Source organism: Xyrauchen texanus, chromosome 40 (assembly GCF_025860055.1).
Source record: "Xyrauchen texanus isolate HMW12.3.18 chromosome 40, RBS_HiC_50CHRs, whole genome shotgun sequence".
NCBI lineage: Eukaryota > Metazoa > Chordata > Actinopteri > Cypriniformes > Catostomidae > Xyrauchen > Xyrauchen texanus.
In genome coordinates this window covers 28,559,443-28,581,244 of record NC_068315.1, presented here as the reverse complement: position 1 = coordinate 28,581,244, position 21,802 = coordinate 28,559,443, and the positions used below count along the sequence as shown (strand labels likewise).

The following is a 21,802-nucleotide window of genomic DNA, read 5'->3' as shown; positions in this document are numbered from 1 at the left end:
TTAAATTGATAGAATGCAATAAAATAAAGTAGCAATAAGAAGTTTATTTCATTTTGGTTAAGTGTTCTAACTAAATCAGTGTGGCCCAATTAAAATTGCCTTTTTAGTTTTTTGTTTGTTTGTTTGTTTTGTTTTTCTCAAAACAAACACCTCTCGTTTGATCAATCTGTATCTTACGTCATTTGTGACTTTTGGGAAAACAAGGGCAAAATATCAACAACAATCCAGTTAAGCATCCTGTTCTGAAGATAGTCAAAGGACAACAGAAAATCTATCACTCTCAGGCATTCTTTTAACTGCTTGCATAAGCAATCTCTGATTGCTTTCAGTTGCATTGTTTATATGTGTGTTAAATAAGTGAATGAATCATTAAATTGATCAGTGATGTTTGAAAGACAAGTTGAAATGTACTCCATGCAGGGCCTTTGGCTAGTTGCAAGACATGGCAGTTTGTAAGAGCTTGCATGCACTGATACATTACTACATTTTAAGGTTTAGTAATTGACTGAGACCTGGTTCATGCAGTTAGCACAAGCTTGTTAGATTGGATCAGTGAAAGAGTTTTACTGATTTTAAATTTGATTGGCTCAGTTCATGGCCCCAAGTCAATTGGACTAGTCCCAATGTCCCCAATGTCTGGGGCCCCACAGTCTAAACATCCCAAATGAAACAACTGTTTGAAAGAGTTGCACAGTGCTACAAAGTTCAGTAATACACTGAAGTCTGAATGCTGGGGTTTTCAACAACACAAAATGTCACAGATCAAAACAAGAACAATTTGTAAAATCAATGAAATTTTATACAGGACAGTACAGTGCAGTATGGCTTTTTCCTATTTACACAGGTACAAAAGGTCAATGCCCAACCCAAGTCAGTCATATCTTTTAAATTTGGGTCATTTGCATTAAATGTTTCACTCTTAGATGTAGATGTACTGTCGGTCATAGTGACATCACAGTGAATATGTTTGAAGACAAAAGCAATCATTGCATCCACTCATCATTTTATCAGCGTTTGGCCATCAGCGTCATCACAGGTCAAAGATCAGGACATCTGAGGGCCTCGAGTTCTCTAACAGACATGCAAACAAAACCAAACCATCTAGCCTTGAATAAAGTCCAACTGGAGCAAAAAACGGGGAGTCCGATAGTAGGACGAAGTCTGGAAGGTTGCCTTGTATCTCCAGTTTGATCTCCAGCCCCGTGCTTTTTGGCTATCCTATTTTCAAGCCTGCTTTTCCTTCTCTCAGCCTGCAGAGATGGACCTGCTTCATAGTTGTGGGGTGACTCTAGCTATCCATTTACAGACAGAGTACCGGGACTATGTGAATGTGTTTCAGTGGGTCTCCTCAGTGGCGGATCTCCACACCACCTTCTTTGTGTTTTTTCCCATTTGGTTTTACCTGCGCAGAGATGTTGCTGTTAAACTCATATGGGTGGCTGTGGTTGGAGATTGGCTGAACCTGGTCTTGAAGTGGTGAGATGCACTTTGGTTTGTGTATTCTTACTTGAAGAGTTTCTTTTGGGAAACATCACTGAACTAAATGTGAAGACAATCGTGATATAGTGCTAGCAGCCTACTCATTATTCTTGTAAATGCTTGAAATGTTTGTCAAGGTTAAATTAGATATTTGTAACTCTTCAGAAAAAGTGGGGGAGACCAGGGCAGTTAAAAGTAACATAAGTAAAAAAAAAAAAAAAAGAAATTTTCCTTCATAACTCACACATTACCACAACTTCAAAAAAATAATATACTGTTTAGAGTATAATTTTGAACATACATATACTCTAAATATATATATATATATATATATATATATATATATATATATATATATATATATATTTAGAGTATATGCATTTTCAAAATTGGCCAAATGGGCATGAAAAGAGAGAACTGCAACGCTGGCAACGCTGTGTCTGGCTTGTTTACAGCACTCTGCGCATGCGTCAAGCATGAGTGAACGTGCTTCTCTCATGGACAAGCCATGGAAACTGCGGATGTCAACATTTATAGTGAATTAGGCAGCCTGATCTCATTAAATTTATGTGAACATGACAACATATTTTCATGAGCTGTATGACACATTTGACTAAAGTTTTCCAGTTACATGACCAGCTGGGTGTGCCAAAAGTGAGAAAAATGGTGTCGTATTGAGATGAGGCTTTAGATTGAATTTTAGATGGATGTTTTATTGATTAAAACATACCTCCCTAACCTAAAACCTTTACCTGAACCTAACCAAAAGTGTTTTAAAATATAAATGAGACGTTAAAAATGAAGCGAAATGCACATTATCTGAAGCAACCACATTGTGTCACGTCAGCTCCATTTCATGGCTGGACTTAAACCAAAGTCCAAATGCTCTATTAGGTGAGCTACTGCACAAGCCATTTGTCTTGGAATAAATTTAGATACTGTATGTTGGTGGGTCTGTAATAAAAGTGTTAAAATTTATAATTTTTCAAAAGATGAGTTAGAGTGTGTTGGTATCATAAAAAAGCAGAGTCTGAGTAATAGAGAGAAAAAAAATGCATTTATAAAGTCAAAATAGCCATTGAAGTCATGATTTTAGTGAAAAGAAATATAATGTCTTGGTTACTGTAGTAACCTCTGTACCCTGATGGAGGGAACGAGACGTTGTGTTGACTCCAGAGGAGGAGATGGCGGGCGAGTTGCGACAGGAGAGGAGAACATACGCCGCCTTGGCAATTTATACGCTACTGTGTTGTTGGACCAGAACTACACGTGCTTGCCCTGGATCAATGAGAATAGCCTCTGCAGGGAGAGCAGTACAGCCAGAAACTCTAGGCAGTTGATGTGCCAACACATCTGTGTAAGGACTGTGTAAGCCCCTGTTCAGAACTCGCAGGTCCAAAATTGGCCGCAACCCACCGCCTTTCTTTGACACGATGAAGTAAGGGCTGTAGAACACTTTCCACATCTCGGCTGGAGGGTCAGGCTCTATCGTGCCCTTGCACAGAAGGGTTGTGATCTCCGCCCGCAGGGAGGCGACGTGTTCGCCCTGCACCGAGGTGAGGGGGATGCCGCCGAACTGGGGTGGGCGCCTGGCAAATTGAATCGCATAGCTGAGTCAGAGGGCCCTGGCCAGCCACCGCGATGGTTTGCACTAAGGGGATGTGCCTGGGGGTGGGGCCTTGCAGCGGCGGGAGCAGACAACGGCACGTCGAGGAGCGTGCTTCGACCCGAGGTGGATGCGCTGAGGGGCACCTCAAAGCACTTAACTTGCTCCGCGTACCCGGCGTAGGGCGGTTTAGCGACTGAGGAGGCGGGGTTCTTGGGCCGTCTTCGAGACACGTCACAACTGGCAGGACATGGTTGTAGGCGTGGCAAGGTCGGGCGCGTGAAGGCGGGGGGCCGCGTTCAAGGGACTCTGGCTGCGAGTGCTCGGTGTCTGGCAGCCATGACAACAGCTGCCATAAACACCAATTATGTGACCCAAGGAGTGAGGAAACCGCTGTTTTTTGACAATGTTCGCTTGGGGTGCGACGAACACAAAACAAAAGGAAACAAAGGATTTACCTTCCGGCCCTCCACCGGAGGATGGAGTGGTCTGGGTACCAGCTCTGTAGTGGACATTTCTCTCTCTGGTTCATCTGTCTCAGGGGCGCTTAGGAGCCTTTCGGGTCCTCGTGCCAGGCTGTGAGGCAGGGGGCATCAGCTTCCTGCAGGGGGGGCTCTATGCTGGGGCTGAGAACTAGTCTCAGGCTGTGGCAGAGCCACCTGGGCTTTCGCTGCCGCAGGGGGACGCCAACAGCAAGCAGATGGGGTACGATGTGCTGTATAGCCTCCATCTGTTTCTTCACTGCTGAGAACTGCTGTGCAAAGTCCTCAACGTTGTTGCTGAATAGGCCGATCTGGAAGATGGCACGTTGAGAAAGCAAATTTTGTCTGCGCCCCTAATCTCGACCATATTCAGCCACAGGTGGACTTTGCCTGCCTGAGTGCTTGCGCCGCGACCTTTGTCACCAGGGAGGTCCACGAGGATTTACCTGGAGAGACCGCACCCACTGAACTCCCCAAATCACCTCCTGAGTGCTTGCGCCGCGACCTTTGTCACCAGGGAGGTCCACGGGGATTTACCTGGCGAGACCGCGCCCACTGAACTCCCCAAATCACCTCCAGTGCCAGCCTGGCCGGCCTCGTACCCGTGGGTAGAAGGCGCAGCCCGGGGGGGCTGCTGAAGTGGCTGTCCCCCAGAAGAAGGAAAGTCAAGACCACAACGTTGCCATGGTCATATCCTCACCATGAGAACACGAACATCCACAAACGCTGACTCAGCGTGATCATGGCCCAGACACGTGAGGCAGCGCCCGTGGCTGTCGGAAGTGGAGAGATAACGAGCGCATCCAGGAATCACACAAAGACGGAAAGGCATCTTTAAAAGCAATGTGTTGCACTAATAGAGGAAAATATACTCTTTTCAGAAATATATACTCTTTTAGTATTGCTGTAAAGGCGCCCAGGGGCAGAAGGCGAGAAAGCCGCTGGAATGCGCTGTATATCCAACAGCATATGCTTCTTTCAGAGGTGAATGGAACAGCAGTGGGATTCAGCTTGCTCGTAATGAGAGTGGGTATTCCAGCTCTTTCCAGGCATTCAGTTTGGCATGCAAATTCCATTCGCCAATTCTCATTGGCCTTTTCTCAAAGATTGAGGTGATTTGGGGCTCTCAAGAGCGACCCCTAGTGTCACTACATCAACACAACGTCAAGCAAGTGACAGAAGTGGAACACACGGTTGTTGTTGCGCCTCTAGTGTTAATTTCAACTGGAAACTGCAGGGAATTGTACCTGGAGACACGTATAACAAGTTTTGCAAAAATGTACAGTATCTAGATTCAGTCTGGTCTCATAGTGAATCTACCAATGCCAAATACAATACCATAGAAGAAAGAAAGTCATAAGAGTTTGAGACGGCATGAGAGTGAGTAAATGTTGAGAGAATTATCATTTCTGGGTAAACTATCCCTTAAAGTCTCTTACAGTTGTCTCCTGTTTCATTTGCCACTGGTCTCCCCTATTAAAGGTGTTTTTGTATTACCCCTTTTGTATAATAAACCGCCGCTGCAGATAGATCCTCGTCCTGTGTCTGCCTTCATCCACAATCGTGACAGAAAGACCGACCTCTAATGGATCTAGCAGCGGTTTTCCTCGAACTGGCCCGGGCAAATTTTCCCATCCGCGAGTACTCACGACTCTTCTCCACGGTCGCCATCCACACCGGGTTCGACGACGATGCCCTGAAGACCATCTACTGGGTCGGGTTACCGTCATCCTGGCGAGGAGAGGCGCCGGAACCCGGAGACCACCCGTGGAGGGAGTACGTGAGTCTCGTTCTGAGAAAACTCGCACCCGAGGAACCACCCCTCGTGATTCCGGTTGTCGAGCCTGAGCCCCTGCCTACCCGAATCGATGAGCCAGTGCTGCCAGCTTCTTCCGCCCGGAGGAGGAGGAGAAGGAAAGCCTCCGCTCTCCAGCTCACGTCTGCCACGGTCAGCGAGCCAGCGCCTATGCCTGCCACGGTCAGCGATCCTGAGCCCACGTCTGCCACGGTCAGCGAGCCAGCGCCTACGCCTCCCACGGTCAGCGATCCTGAGCCCACGCCTGCCACGGTCAGCGAGCCAGCGCCCACCCCTGCCACGGTCAGCAAGCCAGCGCCCACGCCTGCCATGGTCAGCAAGCCAGCGTTGCCGGCCTCGACCGTCCCAGAGCCAGCGCCTGTAGCCTCGACCGTCCCTGAGCCAGCGCCTGCAGCCATGACCGTCCAAGAGCCAGTGCCAGCAACCATGACCGTCCAAGAGCCAGCACCAGCAGCCATGACCGTCCAAGAGCCAGCGCCAGCAGCCATGACCATCCCAGGGCCAATGCCAGTAGCCATGACCGTCCAAGGGCCAGCGCCAGTAGCCAGGACCATCCAAGAGCCAGCACCCCTCGAGCCTTCCAAGTCTCTCGAGTCTTCCAGGGCTCCTCCTCCCGATCCTCCCAGGGCTCCGCCTCTCAAGTCTCTCGAGTCTTCCAGGGCTCCTCCTCTCAAGCCTCCTAGGGCTCCGCCTCTCAAGCCTCTCGAGCCTCCTAGGGCTCCACCTCTCAAGTCTCTCGAGTCTTCCAGGGCACCTCCTCCCGAGCCTCCCTCAGCTCCGCCTCCGGCCTCTGTCCTGTGGCCACCTCCCAGGCCCCCTGAACCGGCCCTTGCCTTGTGGCCAGCTCCCGGGCCACCCAAACCTGTCCCCATAGCGTGGTCGCCTCCCAGGCCACCTAAACCGGCCTCTGTCCTGTGGCCACCTCCCAGGCCCCCAGAACCGGCCCTTGACTTGGGGCCAGCTCCCAGGCCATCCAAACCTGTCCCCCTATTGTGGCCGTCTCCCAGACCACCTAAACCTGTCCCTACCCGGTGGACGCCCCCCAGGCCACCTGACCCGGTTCCCTTCACACACCCCCAGAGACTGCTTGCCTGCCCTCTCGGCCTCCCTGGTCTGCCAGTCTGCCCTCTCAGCCTCCCTGGTCTGCCTGTCTGCCCTTTGTGCCCCCGTGGACTGTCTCATTTCCCTTTTTGCCCCCGTGGAATGCCTAATTGCCCCTTTTGCCCCCATGGACTGCCTAATTGTCCCTTGTGCCTCCTTGGTCTGTCTCTGTGTCCCTTGTGCCTCCTTAGTCTGTCTTTGTGTCCCTTGTGGCTCCTTTGGTCTGTCTGTTTTCCCCCTTGTCTAGCCCCCCTCTCCTTGAACACTTGCTTATTTTTTCTATTCTTGTTAGGACCGTCTGGAATCCGGTCCTTTTGAGGGGGGGCTATGTCACGTTCCTGTGTTGTCTGCCCCGTGTTGTCTGTTTCACACGCCACTTCTCACATTCCCTGTCACGTTCCTTGCGGTCCGGTCCGTGTTTTCTGTTTCACTCAGCACGTCACATTCCATGTCACGTTTTCCTTGTTGTCCGCCCTGTGTTTCACTGTCTGTGTATAAACTACAATTCCTGGCCTCTCTCACTGCCTGCACTCTTCATTGTTCTCACCTGTGTCTCGTTTAGTCTTCATTGTGTTTGTGTATTTAACCCTGTTTGTTTCTCCTTTCCCCTGTTGGTCTTTGTTTAATGTAGATGCCTGATGCCCATGTTTTCCGTCGTTGTTTTCGCCTCTGTTATCTCCTTGTCTGCCGTCCATGTTCCTGTTAACTCCTTGTGTGCCTTCCGTGTTTTTGTTTACCTTTTTCCCATCGTGGATGTTTTTCTTTGTTCATGTTTTTGTATTACCCCTTTTGTATAATAAACCGCTGCTGCAGATAGATCCTCGTCCTGTGTCTGCCTTCATCCACAATCGTGACAAAAGGAGCATTTAAAAGAATGTCATTAAATTACTCTGATTTTCCTTTGTGCAGCTATTCTAAACAACATTTTATAAATTAAGAGAAAATAAACAAGAGTGAAATGATTTCTAATTATAATTACTTGTCATATTATTTTGTGGTATATTCATAAGGGTGCTGTTCGGTGAAAGGCCTTACTGGTGGGTGCATGAGACAAATTTTTACGGGCCTTTAAAACATCCTGAACTGCAACAATTTCCCATCACATGTGAAACCGGACCAGGTACTGTAATTAAGTTTATTTTTTTTTGCTAATGACCAGTTGGCTGTACATTATCTCATACTTATTTCTTTCTAAAGTATTATCTCCACATGAAGTCTTGTACTCTGTATGGTTATGCAGTTTAAACAAGGTTGCTCTTTTAATCTCCCATGTGGAAATGGGACTGTCCCCTGGTTATCATACTGTTCCAGGTCAAGGGCCATTTATGAATGAAGTCATTCATATTACTCACTAGTACTATTACACATTCTGCTAAGTGCCTATTAATTCATGACCTGAATTGGTACTCTAGGCCAGTTAAAATGGTATACTAATTAGAATTTTACCTAAATGGGTGTTGGTATATGCATTGGTAGTCACATTGTCAACAGTACACTCTTAGATAATTCCATTTAAGCCATTTTTTTCCCTCTAAAGAGGGAAAAAGACTCCTAGACTGCAATTAAATTAATTGGAGAGCAAATGGAGACATTGAATTAAATCTGCTGCTTCTCTTTTTTTTTTTTTTTGCTTATGAACAAAATACCCCAGTAATCTTATTTGGATTTCCTCTAAAGTTTCAGAATAGGTATCTGCAATGTCGAAACCGTGCACAGATTTGCAAAGAAACCAACGTGCAATATTACAATATGAACTAATTTCTCATTCAATTCTTATTTTCTTATTTTCATATTGGTGTTAATTTTTATCTGCCAAAGCTCTCACAATATCAACCCACAAATGAAAACAATGGTCACACTGCATATAATGTCTTGTTTACTTCCACGTGGTCACTATAATGTGGTTCTCGCTCTCGGTGGGGCACGTGGTGAGTTGTGATTGGATGCCATGGAGAATAGCGTGAAGCCTACACACACGTCAGATTTTGCCCATGGGCCGCCAGTTGACTAGCCCTGCCATAAACCAACCCCTATTCTTAAACCTAACCCTAAGCTCCCCTTTCAAAAATTATCCTTGGTTTTACCGCATTAACCATAGTATCGCCATAATATTTTGTAGTAAAATCAAAGTAACCACAGAATTAAACATGGCTACTATATTAACACCATATTGCTGTAGTAACACCATGGTTAACTGCATTAAAACTATGGCTTTTGCCAAAAAATGTGGTTACAACAGTATAACTATAATAAAACCATTTTTTTACCCTTGATTAAACCTTTCGCTCAACACCATGACCAAATCACTGCAAGGAAATCATACTTTAAATGTATTTTTATAAGTAGTATTAAAGGAAATATTAAGAGTGGAGACATGAAACAGGATGGGAAAAATTGTGGCAAAAGGCAGATTTGAACCCGGGTCATCCACACTAAAAAAGCAGATATACACCCCACGCCACTGCTGTGGCACTAGTGCTGCAGTTTGATTTCGACTATTGGTGTGCCTATAGCTGCGCTGTATTTACACCATGTGCATAAAGTCACTCCATTAAATTTCCAAGTCTAAAACTTTGCTTAGCTTTTGTCCCATGCTTACTGCCCATGTTTGTTTGGTTCTCATCTTTCAGGAAGCCCATCGGGTCATGCCATGGGCTCTGCAGGAATTTGGTATGTGATGGTCACAGCAGTGCTTTCCATTGCTGCTGAAAGAAAAATACCTGCTCTACATTATAGGTAGGTCTGAGGCGAGGGAACAGATCTGTGCCTGGATTATCTCAGGAAAACTTGTTGTTACAGTATATTACAGTATCTGACTGTAAATTTGCCTTCAGGTTTTTACAGTTGATGCTGTGGATTCTGCTGGGTTTGGTGGAGTTACTGGTGTGCATGTCTAGAGTCTTTCTGGCAGCCCATTTCCCACACCAAGTTGTCAGCGGAGTTATTTCAGGTAGGTATCTTCTTTATTTTATATAGCTTGTTCAATGATTTGGGAATAAAACTAAAAATATATTGACTTCTAAAGCCACTTTTCGTATTGTCTAATCAAACCTTTCTTTGTCTGACACAACAATGCAATATATTTCAGTCATAATTTTAACATGATCAGCTATAATATACCAACAGAAATAAACTAGTCCCCATAGGTTGCGTATTTTGTACGCAATTAGCATTAAATCTCTTAAACCCTCATACTCCACATTAATAATCGGTCAGCAGGCTGTGGCTTTCTTTGCTATAGCAATCGTGCAGCCACATTCACTGCCCCTACAACTCTTACTGCTTCTGACATATCTACTAATTGCAGAAAAGTGGTAGTATGACATTCCGAACACGGCCAACGTCTTGTTCTGCTTTTAGCACTGGCCACGTAATGATACTTCATCTGAGTCGTCTGGTAATTCTTAGGTAATCCTTCGAAAGATCAGCGGCTACTGGGTCAGAATTGAAGTAGTTTGAACTTCAAGCAGCATGTCAACAAACTTTCCATGAGAGCTAGCTAGCTAGCCAGCCGCAGTGACCACTCATCAGTGCCATGTATCATGTGTCTGGCTTTAAGGTGATAGTTAAGACTTCATGCGCTTCTGTGGTAATTATTCTGATTAAACATTTTAGACAATTGACAGCCCTACTAATTAGATTTATTAATTTTTGTATCTGTTTTTGGAGCTTGTCAGACATGGTCAAAATGACCTCTTGTTGTATGCCAAAGAGCTGCTTAAAGAACCTTATTTTGCATTTCCACTATTCCTTTAACCTTACAAAGCATCAATTCTGCATGTTGCAAAGAGTCTTGAATCTGTGGCTCTTGTGTGTCAGGCATAGTTGTGGCAGAAATATCCTCCAGAGTGCAGTGGATCTACAATGCTAGTCTCAAGAAGTACTTCAGCGTAACTCTGTTCCTGCTGCTCTTTGCGGTGGGCTTCTACGTTTTGTTGAAAGCTCTAGGTGTGGATCTGCTGTGGACATTGGCAAAGGCCCAGAAATGGTGCATCAATCCCGACTGGGTCCTTATGGACACCACCCCCTTTGCCAGTCTTTTGAGGAACATGGGAACCCTTTTTGGTTTGGGGCTAGGTCTTCACTTGTCGTGCTACAACAAACGCAAGAAAAACAGCAGTGCCACCTTCAGTGCAGGATGTATTTTTGTATCATTGGTACTGCTACAGCTTCTGGACTCAATGACGTTTTCCTATAACAACCAATTAATTTTCTACCTTCTGTCATTCTGCAAGAGCGCTGCTGCTCTGGTGGTGCCCACTGCACTTGTTCCTGGTGTGATATCTTGGCTTTCTTCAAAAAGCAAATATAAAAAGAACATGTAGCACAATATTCAAATGGTTCAAATAATTGAATGGTACATCATACATTAAGTTTGACTGACACAGATTTGCTGTGCAACTGCTAATGCAAATTTTTCAATACAAATGCAGTGGTCAAAAAAACTTTTTTAGTGAGCATGACTGTTGTACACTGTTATAAAAATACCTCAGAGAAGGCATGTACAGGATGGGTGGCAACAAAACGTTCATGTAAACTGCTGACCGAAGTCTCCTGATTTAAGTCTGCTCGGTGGTTCTCAACTGGTTTTGTGTAAGGAGACAGATTGTACATTAAAAAATCAAGTTGCAATCCAACATACTCTCCAAAATGTTTAGCATACAAAAGTAAATGAAAATTCCCCTAGTTAAAAAAATTTAAATGTATTAATGTTCCAAATTTTATGGCATGTCATGCAACTTTTGTGCATTGTCCAAAACCATTAGCAAAATACCTTAGTTTGATTGAATGCAAAGACTTCAAGTGAACAAAATAAGACTTGATAAGTAAAAAAAATGGATAAGCCAAATGTATTTCACTATCCTAAGGATGCATGATTATACAGTTGCATTTTATTATAAATGAAATGCATAACTTCTTTACAACACAGATTTCCTTCATATTATGGCACCTGCTTATCTTGTTATCTGTAAATGGGTTTAAAGCAGGCTAGCTTATATGCTAAACAACATTCATTCAATTCCCATGTTCAAAGGTCCCTCAGTCATGCTCTGCACAGAAGGTACATGTTTTGTAAATTTTTCCTGCTGACTGTTGTTATTGGGATCATTCATCTCTATTTTAGTTTCAGTACCATGAACCTCTAGTGCTTCCCAATCTAACAACAGAACAAAAAGCAAATTCTACACATTAGATTAGATTAATTTCCTACAGATAAGGTTAGTTTAAATTCACAAAAAACTTCCTAGAAGAACTTAATGATGAACTTTTATGTCCAGGCAATGTTGAATCACCCCTTTTTAATATTATGTAAAGATTAAGATTTTTTTTTGTTTATGTAAAAATATGTCTTTTTTTTTAATTGATGCATTAACCATTCCCATCAACTAATGTACAGTACAGTGTGCACTGTTTATTGGAAAGTGAAAACAAGCTGTTTTGAACAAGCTGGGTAGAACCTTAAAAATCATTGGTGTAACCTAATGTAGTCAGGCTTATTCAGTCATACTTAACAATATCTTTGATTTAAATAGAACGAGCTAATTTAGATGTTACCGCATAAAGCAGTTTTTATGTGACACGACATATCTTTCTTTTTTTTTATTTAATTTCTTTCTTTTTTTGTGTGTAAGTACTTGAAATACTTCAAGACTCTAAGATGTCTGACATAGACATTATACTGACAACGTTATAAACTTGGAACCAAACATCAGTGTTTACTGTAGCCTACTAAAGTAGGATATCTCCTGACATGGTTTTAAGATTGATACTCTTTCATTGAGTACTGTATCTTCAAATCATTATACATAACTTTTAAACTTTCCTTATGCATGCATGCAAAAATATCATTGTAAAATTATGTCTTTCACTTTTACTTATTTCAGACTTGCCCATAATGTGACATAATAAATGTTTTTAAGTGCTGATAATGTTCCTTTCAATTTCGCTTATGCATTTTAACTCATCACATGTGTTAATTTTTCACTGACAAGTGAGACCTTCCTACAGTACTGAAAATAAATGAATTAACCTATTTAATAATTTGTATTTTGTTTTCCCCAGATAAGTGAAGACATTTATTTTACTCCTTGGATAGCTTGATGAAAACTCTTTAAAAAGTTGATACTTAACTGAAAAATGTATGTGACCTCAATTAAAACTCCTGAACTAATAAATACAACGCCCTGGTTGTTTTATGAAATGCATTAATTTACTCCATGCAAACAACAAATTACAGTAGAACATGTGCATTTGCATGCCTTATTTGCAAGTGACCAAATAACAACCTATGCATTTTTGGGGACAGATCTGTGCTGTGTGGCACACTTTCAACATGTAACCTTCAGTTAGGAGTGAAAAACATTGATAAGACTGTTTGTGCAGTCTGTGATGTAATAGACTGCTCTCCCCTGTATAGATTCTCCAGGCCAATGCATACAAAAAATACAAAATGCTCTGCCCTTTGCTCTACATCACAAACTCACATGGAGGATCAAAATTTAAGCATTTATAAAAGACAGTAAAAGAAAACTGGGCAAAGCTGGTTAATATTTAAATGGAGGTTAATACACACACACACACACACACGCACACACACACACACACACACACACACACACAGCTGTCAGAAAGCGTGAGACAGAGACCCAATAGCAGAGGAACAGTTCATAGGATTTATTTACAACAATAGACATCAACTTAAACTGTGCTGGCGAAGACTGGCGATCCCAGCACCAGCTGCAGCTCCAAGGAATTATCTATCAAAGCTTCGTAAGCGCAGAGAAACTATGTACAGCAAGGTGGAAAATAACTACACATGACACGTGGGCAGTGATAGGTAACCAAAACATCTTTCATTTTCATTCCCAACATGAAAAGACAACAAATACACTAAACAATCTGATTTTGTTTCTTACACGTCAATGAAGATTTGCAAGGTGGTAAAGAATTGAATAAATGCAAAGGTTTAAAAGAAGGACGTTTATATATTAATAAGGCTACACTGTAAAAAAATATGTTTGGTGTAACCTAATATATGAAATTATTAAATATTGACTTAAATAAAACCAGTTGAAGCACATTTTTAGGTTAACTGACACAGCATTTTTTACAGTGTTCGCACTGCTCCAGCAAACACCAACAAACAGCAGTAGGGTAAACACAACGATTCAAGAACCGTTGGAAATATATGTTTGTTGTGGCAGTGTGAACTTGCCTTTATTGTACTCATCATATTTTAGAAAACGTTGAAGGTTCATCATGGGACATGGCACTCAGCTCAGTCACTCTGTAAAGAAAAAAAGTGTAGTGATGACATCAAAACAGATCTGAAATGGCTAAAGACTACACATGTTGTTCCAGACACTTACGAGATCATCCAGGTCATCCATGGCAGGTGGCTCTCCCTTCTGCTTCAAATCATTAATCATCTGCATTTCAACAGTCATTACATTGTTATACTACATGGATTTATTATGAAGTCATAATAACATCCAGTGGCATTAAGTGATATGATAACAGGTGTCTGAGTTTGCATAATCCACTATGAACAGATTAAATATACAGGTACTTACATCAATGTACTGCTCGTATTCTGCCATGCCCTCTTCATCCTCATTTTCCCAGTCCCTCCAGTTATCAAAGTCTACAAACAGCCACGCCGGCTGCAGGGGCGAGAAAAGAATGCTCAGATATATAGGCTATACCAGGTATATTATTCGATAAACTGGCCCCATAAAGTATTTGGAAAGTTAAGTGTATTATAATTAATTGCATCAGATAGCAAAATATTCAATCAAGTGGCATCAGGCCTGGAGTTATGAGTTTGAATCCAGGGTGTGCTGAGTGACTCCAGACAGGTCTCCAAAGTAACTAAATTGGGCCGGTTGCTAGGGAGGGTAGAGACGCATGGGGTTACATCCTCGTGGTCACGATTAGTGGTTCTCGCTCTCAATGGGGCGTGTGGTAAGTTGTGCGTGGATCGTGGAGAGTAGCATGAGCCTCCACATGCTGTGACTCTCCGCGGTGTCATGCACAACGAGCCACGTGATAATATGGATTGACTGTCTCAGAAGCAGAGACAACTGAGACTTGTCCTCCGCCACCCGGATTGAAGTGAGTAACCACGCCACCATGAGGACCTACTAAATAGTGGGAATTGGGCATTCCAAATTGGGAGAAAATAAATTAAATTAAATAAAAATCAAGTGGCATCAGCGACAAGTAATGCCAGACCTCTCGCCAAAACTAACTTAGCTGGCTTTTCTTAGCCATTCTTGCATTTAATTTGAACTTGTCCCAATGTATTCATTTTAGGGGAAGTGTAAAGTCACTTCCCCACTTTCCAGGTGTCCTAGCAGAGTAAACACAGGTGTAGTACATCACATTAACATTTGTCAACCAGTCTGACAACCAGAAAGTGTTTGAATGGTATGTTTTGTTTGATAATAACACCTACCAAACTCTTTCAGTGAAATGTTTTGCTTAAAAAGTGGGTGCCACTTGGTTTGATTTTTTTTTACCTAACGCAATGGAATTTGTGTCGCTTAAATGTGCAAATACTTTTTGGGCTCACTGAATTTGGCCAAATCTATAAATTTAAAAGAGCCTCATTGAGATATGCACATATTCACTCAGTTTTTGCTATCAAGTCAATTAAATAAAGTAGATATAGTTGTTTGTAATGAATTGACTTATATCATTTTGAAACTAAATTAGTTTAATTCAAGTCTTAATTTGTAATTGTGTAGTTACCAATTCTGCATGCACAAGATCAGGCATCAGTGAAGTGTCGATACCTTTGCTGGATCTTTTTGGAGTCGGGGCCATGCCACATTTTCCTTCCTTTTCCTTATCAACACATTAATAGTACGATCATAGACCTTCTCCCTCGAATCCTAAAAGAGCATCAACCACAAAGTTACTCAAAGCAACAGAAAACAGATATCTGGTGCCTCCACATAGCATCCTTTACACATGTGCTATATACAGTATGTGCAAACTTCAAAATGATGAGTCATGTGGGAACATGTAAATTAACTCCTTTTATCAAAGTAAAAAATACTATTTAAATGAATCAACCTGAATACATTATGAAACACCAACAAAACTATGTTTAAGGGTTAAAAGTTAGGGTTAGGCTTCAGGGTTGATCACAAAAGAGATGGTAAACTACTTACAGATTTTAATACCCGGTCGTAAAATTCAATCTCGTTGTAGATAATGTTGTCATCAACATCTTTACAGCTGAAAAGAATATTGTTTGAAAGATTATTATTTGACACATGCTCTTGATTGTTATTTTCTAAAAACAATATTGCCAGGGTTTTTAAACTCCGCCAAGAAGTGATAGGAGGTCAGCGGAAAATGCTAAAGGTTTGGCATCAAAAGTTTGAAAACCCCTATGTTAGTGTGGGTGCTGTAACTAGACAGCAACAAACCATATTATCCTAAAGAAGAAGAATGCATATATATATATATATATATATATATATATATATATATATATATATATATATACAGTGAGGAAAATAAGTATTTGAACACCCTGCTATTTTGCAAGTTCTCCCACTTGGAAATCATGGAGGGTCTGAAATTGTCATCGTAGGTGCATGTCCACTGTGAGAGACATAACCTAAAAAAAATCCCGAAATCACAATGTATGATTTTTTAACTATTTATTTGTATGATACAGCTGCAAATAAGTATTTGAACACCTGTCTATCAGCTAGAATTCTGACCCTCAAAGACCTGTTAGTCTGCCTTTAAAATGTCCACCTCCACTCCATTTATTATCCTAAATTAGATGCACCTGTTTGAGGTCGATAGCTGCATAAAGACACCTGTCCACCCCATACAATCAGTAAGAATCCAACTACTAACATGGCCAAGACCAAAGAGCTGTCAAAAGACACTAGAGACAAAATTGTACACCTCCACAAGGCTGGAAAGGGCTACGGGGAAATTGCCAAGCAGCTTGGTGAAAAAAGGTCCACTGTTGGAGCAATCATTAGAAAATGGAAGAAGCTAAACATGACTGTCAATCTCCCTCGGACTGGGGCTCCATGCAAGATCTCACCTCGTGGGGTCTCAATGATACTAAGAAAGGTGAGAAATCAGCCCAGAACTACACGGGAGGAGCTGGTCAATGACCTGAAAAGAGCTGGGACCACCGTTTCCAAGGTTACTGTTGGTAATACACTAAGACGTCATGGTTTGAAATCATGCATGGCACGGAAGGTTCCCCTGCTTAAACCAGCACATGTCAAGGCCTGTCTTAAGTTTGCCAATGACCATTTGGATGATCCAGAGGAGTCATGGGAGAAAGTCATGTGGTCAGATGAGACCAAAATAGAACTTTTTGGTCATAATTCCACTAACTGTGTTTGGAGGAAGAAGAATGATGAGTACCATCCCAAGAACACCATCCCTACTGTGAAGCATGGGGGTGGTAGCATCATGCTTTGGGGGTGTTTTTCTGCACATGGGACAGGGCGACTGCACTATAATAATGAGAGGATGACCGGGGCCATGTATTGCGAGATTTTGGGGAACAACCTCCTTCCCTCAGTTAGAGCATTGAAGATGGGTCGAGGCTGGGTCTTCCAACATGACAATGACCCGAAGCACACAGCCAGGTAACCAAGGAGTGGCTCTGTAAGAAGCATATCAAGGTTCTGGCGTGGCCTAGCCAGTCTCCAGACCTAAACCCAATAGAGAATCTTTGGAGGGAGCTCAAACTCCGTGTTTCTCAGCGACAGCCCAGAAACCTGACTGATCTAGAGAAGATCTGTGTGGAGGAGTGGGCCAAAATCCCTCCTGCAGTGTGTGCAAACCTGGTGAAAAACTACAGGAAACGTTTGACCTCTGTAATTGCAAACAAAGGCTACTGTACCAAATATTAACATTGATTTTCTCAGGTGTTCAAATACTTATTTGCAGCTGTATCATACAAATAAATAGTAAAAAAATCATACATTGTGATTTCTGGATTTTTTTTTTTTAGATTATGTCTCTCACAGTGAACATGCACCTACGATGACAATTTCAGACCCCTCCATGATTTCTAAGTGGGAGAACTTGCAAAATAGCAGGGTGTTCAAATACTTATTTTCCTCACTGTATATATATACACTCACCTAAAGGATTATTAGGAACACCATACTAATGTGTTTGACCCCCTTTCGCCTTCAGAACTGCCTTAATTCTACGTGGCATTGATTCAACAAGGTGCTGAAAGCTTTCTTTAGAAATGTTGGCCCATATTGATAGGATAGAATCTTGCAGTTGATGGAGATTTGTGGGATGCACATCCAGGGCACGAAGCTCCCGTTCCACCACATCCCAAAGATGCTCTTTTGGGTTGAGATCTGGTGACTGTGGGGGCCATTTTAGTACAGTGAACTCATTGTCATGTTCAAGAAACCAATTTGAAATGATTCGAGCTTTGTGACATGGTGCATTATTCTGCTGGAAGTAGCCATCAGAGGATGGGTACATGGTGGCTATAAAGGGATGGACATGGTCAGAAACAATGCTCAGGTAGGCCGTGGCATTTAAACGATGCCCAATTGGCACTAAGGGGCCTAAAGTGTGCCAAGAAAACATCCCCCACACCATTACACCACCACCACCAGCCTACACAGTGGTAACAAGGCATGATGGATCCATGTTCTCATTCTGTTTACGTCAAATTCTGACTCTACCATCTGAATGTCTCAACAGAAATCGAGACTCATCAGACCAGGCAACATTTTTCCAGTCTTCAACTGTCCAATTTTGGTGAGCTCTTGCAAATTGTAGCCTCTTTTTCCTATTTGTAGTGGATGAGATGAGTGGTACCCGGTGGGGTCTTCTGCTGTTGTAGCCCATCTGCCTCAAGGTTGTGCGTGTTGTGGCTTCACAAATGCTTTGCTGCATACCTCGGTTGTAACAAGTGGTTATTTCAGGCAAAGTTGCTCTTCTATCAGCTTGAATCAGTCGGCCCATTCTCCTCTGACCTCTAGCATCAACAAGGCATTTTCGCCCACAGGACTGCCGCATACTGGATGTTTTTCCCTTTTCACACCATTTTTTGTAAACCCTAGAAATGGTTGTGCGTGAAAATCCCAGTAACTGAGCAGATTGTGAAATACTCAGACTGACCCGTCTGGCACCAACAACCATGCCATGCTCAAAATTGCTTAAATCACATTTCTTTCCCATTCTGACATTCAGTTTGGAGTTCAGGAGATTGTCTTGACCAGGACCACACCCCTAAATGCATTGAAGCAACTGCCATGTGATTGGTTGATTAGATAATTGCATTAATGAGAAACTGAACAGGTGTTCCTAATAATCCTTTAGGTGAGTGTATATATATATATATATATATACAGTACTGTACTTGTGAAAAATGTTGCATAGTGAGGATATCTTCAAATATAAGGACATAAATAGTTTTCATTTATCAATTAAAGTCATAAAAGTCCAGTAAACATAAAAAAAGCTCAATAAATATTCAGTGTGACCACCTTTGCCTTTAAAACAGCACCAAGTCTCCTAGATACATCTGGACACAGTTTCTCTTGGTTGTTGGCAGATATGATGTTCCACAGTTCTTCTATCTATTCAGGCTGTCTCAATTGTTTCTGTCTCTTTATGTAATCTCAGACTGACACAATGTTCAGTGGGGGGCTTTTTGGGGGGCCATGACATCTGTTGCAGGGCTCCCTGTTCTTCTAGTCTAATCTTTTCTATTTGCAAAGGAATGTTTGGGAGTCTAACATTTAAATATCATATTGACACACTAAAGCTGGCGATATAAACAACCATCTTAAGACAAATGCTTTAGTGAAACATCTTAAGTGCCTAAGAGTTTTACACAGTACTGTATCTATTTCATGCATCAACTTATCAGCAATGTATCATGTTTCTCCTAAAACTCCTTAGGATAAATGCAATTAAACAAGAATTTGTAAGACAATTACAAATGTAGTAAGAGTATAGAGCTTCAAAATGAATGTGGATCGCAAAGCTCATATAATTTCACCATGGAAGAATTTGTTTTGTTAAAATGTATATTTGGCATTTGATTGCTGACTTTGGTGTCTTTGCAAATCTGAAAAGAGTTTGAGATACTGTTGAGATTCCTTCTGAAACTCTAGATTTAGAGTTATGTGTGAGATTGTAGGAGTCTCTTTTTCTCATGAGAAACATTTGAAAAGCAGGAGACTTTGGCAAACTAAGGTCTATTTAAGCTCCATGCATTCTCATTGCTGTCTAGGAGAAACTATTAAGATTAATTCTGTCATTTTTCTGTGGAACACTCTTACAGAATAACAGAAGATAAAAAAAAAAAAACATAAACATAAATAAATGAATTGTTTGATAATGATGAAACTTAATGTTCTTACCTTAGAATGATTTTAGTGTCCTGGATGTCTACTTGAACCTCTTTTGGGTTTTGAACCGCAAAGTTGATGGTGACATACTTTTTCCGGTCAAACCATAATGTTCTGGCTGGTTGGCTTAAGAAATGAAATAGTCCATTTAGAGAATTTAGACATATTTCTCATTAAATGACAAAACTTTGGATTGCTGTCCGAAAATCTAAACAACACACATATTGTTCTCGAAGTTCAGTTTTCCTTGTGAAAACCACATGTACCCCACAACACTTAGCTTCTACCATTTCTAATATTCAATTCACTTACCAGTTCTCCGGTCTAACAATCTTTGGCATCTTGTCTTTTTGTAGAGTTAACGTTGCCTTTTACTGGCAAATATCTGAGATGTCAATAGATAATGTGGTCTTCTGGACTTTCAGAGTTCAGAATTCACCGGAGAGAGTTCAGTGTTTCTGTGTGGCTGGCTGAGTGGTTGGCTCTATTTTTAGGATGGATGGCATCAGCAGCTGTGAGAGGAACATACCACTTCACCCCCCCTGCTCTTCCCATTTAAAGGTGGTGGTGGAACACTCTGGAAAATCACTGTAAATTCTGTCCTCACCCAGACCAGGATATCTCCTTTCACCAAAACACCCTCCCACTGCCTGCGGAGGAGGGCTAAGAATCTGCCAGAGGTCTTGTGAAGAACAGATGCAAACTTTAACACAATATATACTAAGGGCATAATGCATATTCAACATCACAAAACACTGAAAAAACAAAAATGGTTAATAGATTTTTTATTAAAAACACATTTCATTATTCAAAAGTGTAAAATGATCCTTTTGACATTCAGAAATTCACAAAACAAAACAAAATATACATTATCCTTGTCGTTTGATTGGTTGTACAACGAGATAGTCCCACCCTAAACAACAAATGGTGGTTCCACATATTGGAAATGGATTTTCCAAACATACAATTACATGTAAACACAACTCTTATACTGTAGATTGTTTAGTGAAAGCCTAATTTAATTGGGTAAACCCTAATAAAAGAAACGTATAAGTTATAAATGCATGCAGAAAGTTTTTGTTGTTGTTGTTGTTGTTGTTGTTGTTGTTTATGTTGTTGTGCTGACACCTAGTGACAAGTATGCAGCATAACGCAAAACCAAAAGTATTATGTTACCAACAGCTTTGAAGAATTGCACTTTTTTTGTAGTGGTCTGCAACCCGTTCCATTCCTAACGTGACCCATCAAACAGGCAGGTTTCGGTCCAGGTTCAGGACAGTTTTTCAAGCATGACTTCGGGTTTGTAATCAAGGAAAAAATAAACAGGCCTACCTAACATACTGTCACTTACAGACACTCAGGTGTTGTTCAAACAATTTACGTGTGTCTCCTCTGATTTCAATTGTTTTCATATGTAAACACAGGCTGGATAGGCGTTTTTGACCGTTGCACCACGTTTAGTCAAGTTAAAACGTTATAAAGAACTTTATGTTTTTTAAATTGCATCTTGAGACACCTGGGATGTAAAACGATAGTCCCGCCTTACAAGTAAAAGAGCCAATCATCTTTTAGATTCAGACATCGCCTGTCAATCAATTCGATATTGCGCATGCACATTAGCTATACAAGGCGGGAAAATGCATTTTTTAGAGTAATATGATGTAAAGACGCACACTTTATGATACCAGTGTTGTCAGATTTTACTGCTGGTTTGAAATATGTTCTTTGATTGTAATCTTGACCGTTTTTGAGGTTTTGGTCTTTCCCCATTCATGTAGATAGGAGCTGCACTTTAATGACTGAAAATTGTCTCCCGAGAGCATTCCAAAGATGGCCGACAGTGGACTGACTTGCTGGCAAAGACAAGTCTTTTAAGCAAGTCTGGTTAATCGGCATTACAGCTATTTTTATATGTAAACAAGCAGCAAACAAGTGC

General features: G+C 41.7%; 2 protein-coding genes across 2 annotated transcripts; one reads left to right on the top strand and one right to left on the bottom strand.

The window, feature by feature from the left end:
- The first annotated feature begins 1,119 nt into the window (after window positions 1-1,119).
- g6pc1a.1 (glucose-6-phosphatase catalytic subunit 1a, tandem duplicate 1) lies at window positions 1,120-12,674 on the top strand. Its single transcript, XM_052112472.1, has 5 exons — window positions 1,120-1,476; window positions 7,495-7,604; window positions 9,115-9,220; window positions 9,319-9,434; window positions 10,304-12,674. Exons 1-5 carry the CDS (start codon window positions 1,259-1,261, stop codon window positions 10,807-10,809), a joined length of 1,056 nt encoding a protein of 351 aa, XP_051968432.1. The 5' UTR covers window positions 1,120-1,258; the 3' UTR covers window positions 10,810-12,674.
- Window positions 12,675-13,145: 471 nt separating this feature from the next.
- Window positions 13,146-20,436, bottom strand: ptges3l (prostaglandin E synthase 3 like). Its single transcript, XM_052112473.1, has 7 exons — window positions 20,179-20,436; window positions 19,879-19,992; window positions 15,664-15,730; window positions 15,283-15,381; window positions 14,059-14,148; window positions 13,855-13,914; window positions 13,146-13,772 (listed from the first exon to the last, which is right to left on the bottom strand). The coding sequence occupies exons 1-7, from the start codon at window positions 20,205-20,207 to the stop codon at window positions 13,764-13,766; spliced, it is 468 nt and encodes a 155-aa protein (XP_051968433.1). The 5' UTR covers window positions 20,208-20,436; the 3' UTR covers window positions 13,146-13,763.
- Window positions 20,437-21,802: the final 1,366 nt, after the last annotated feature.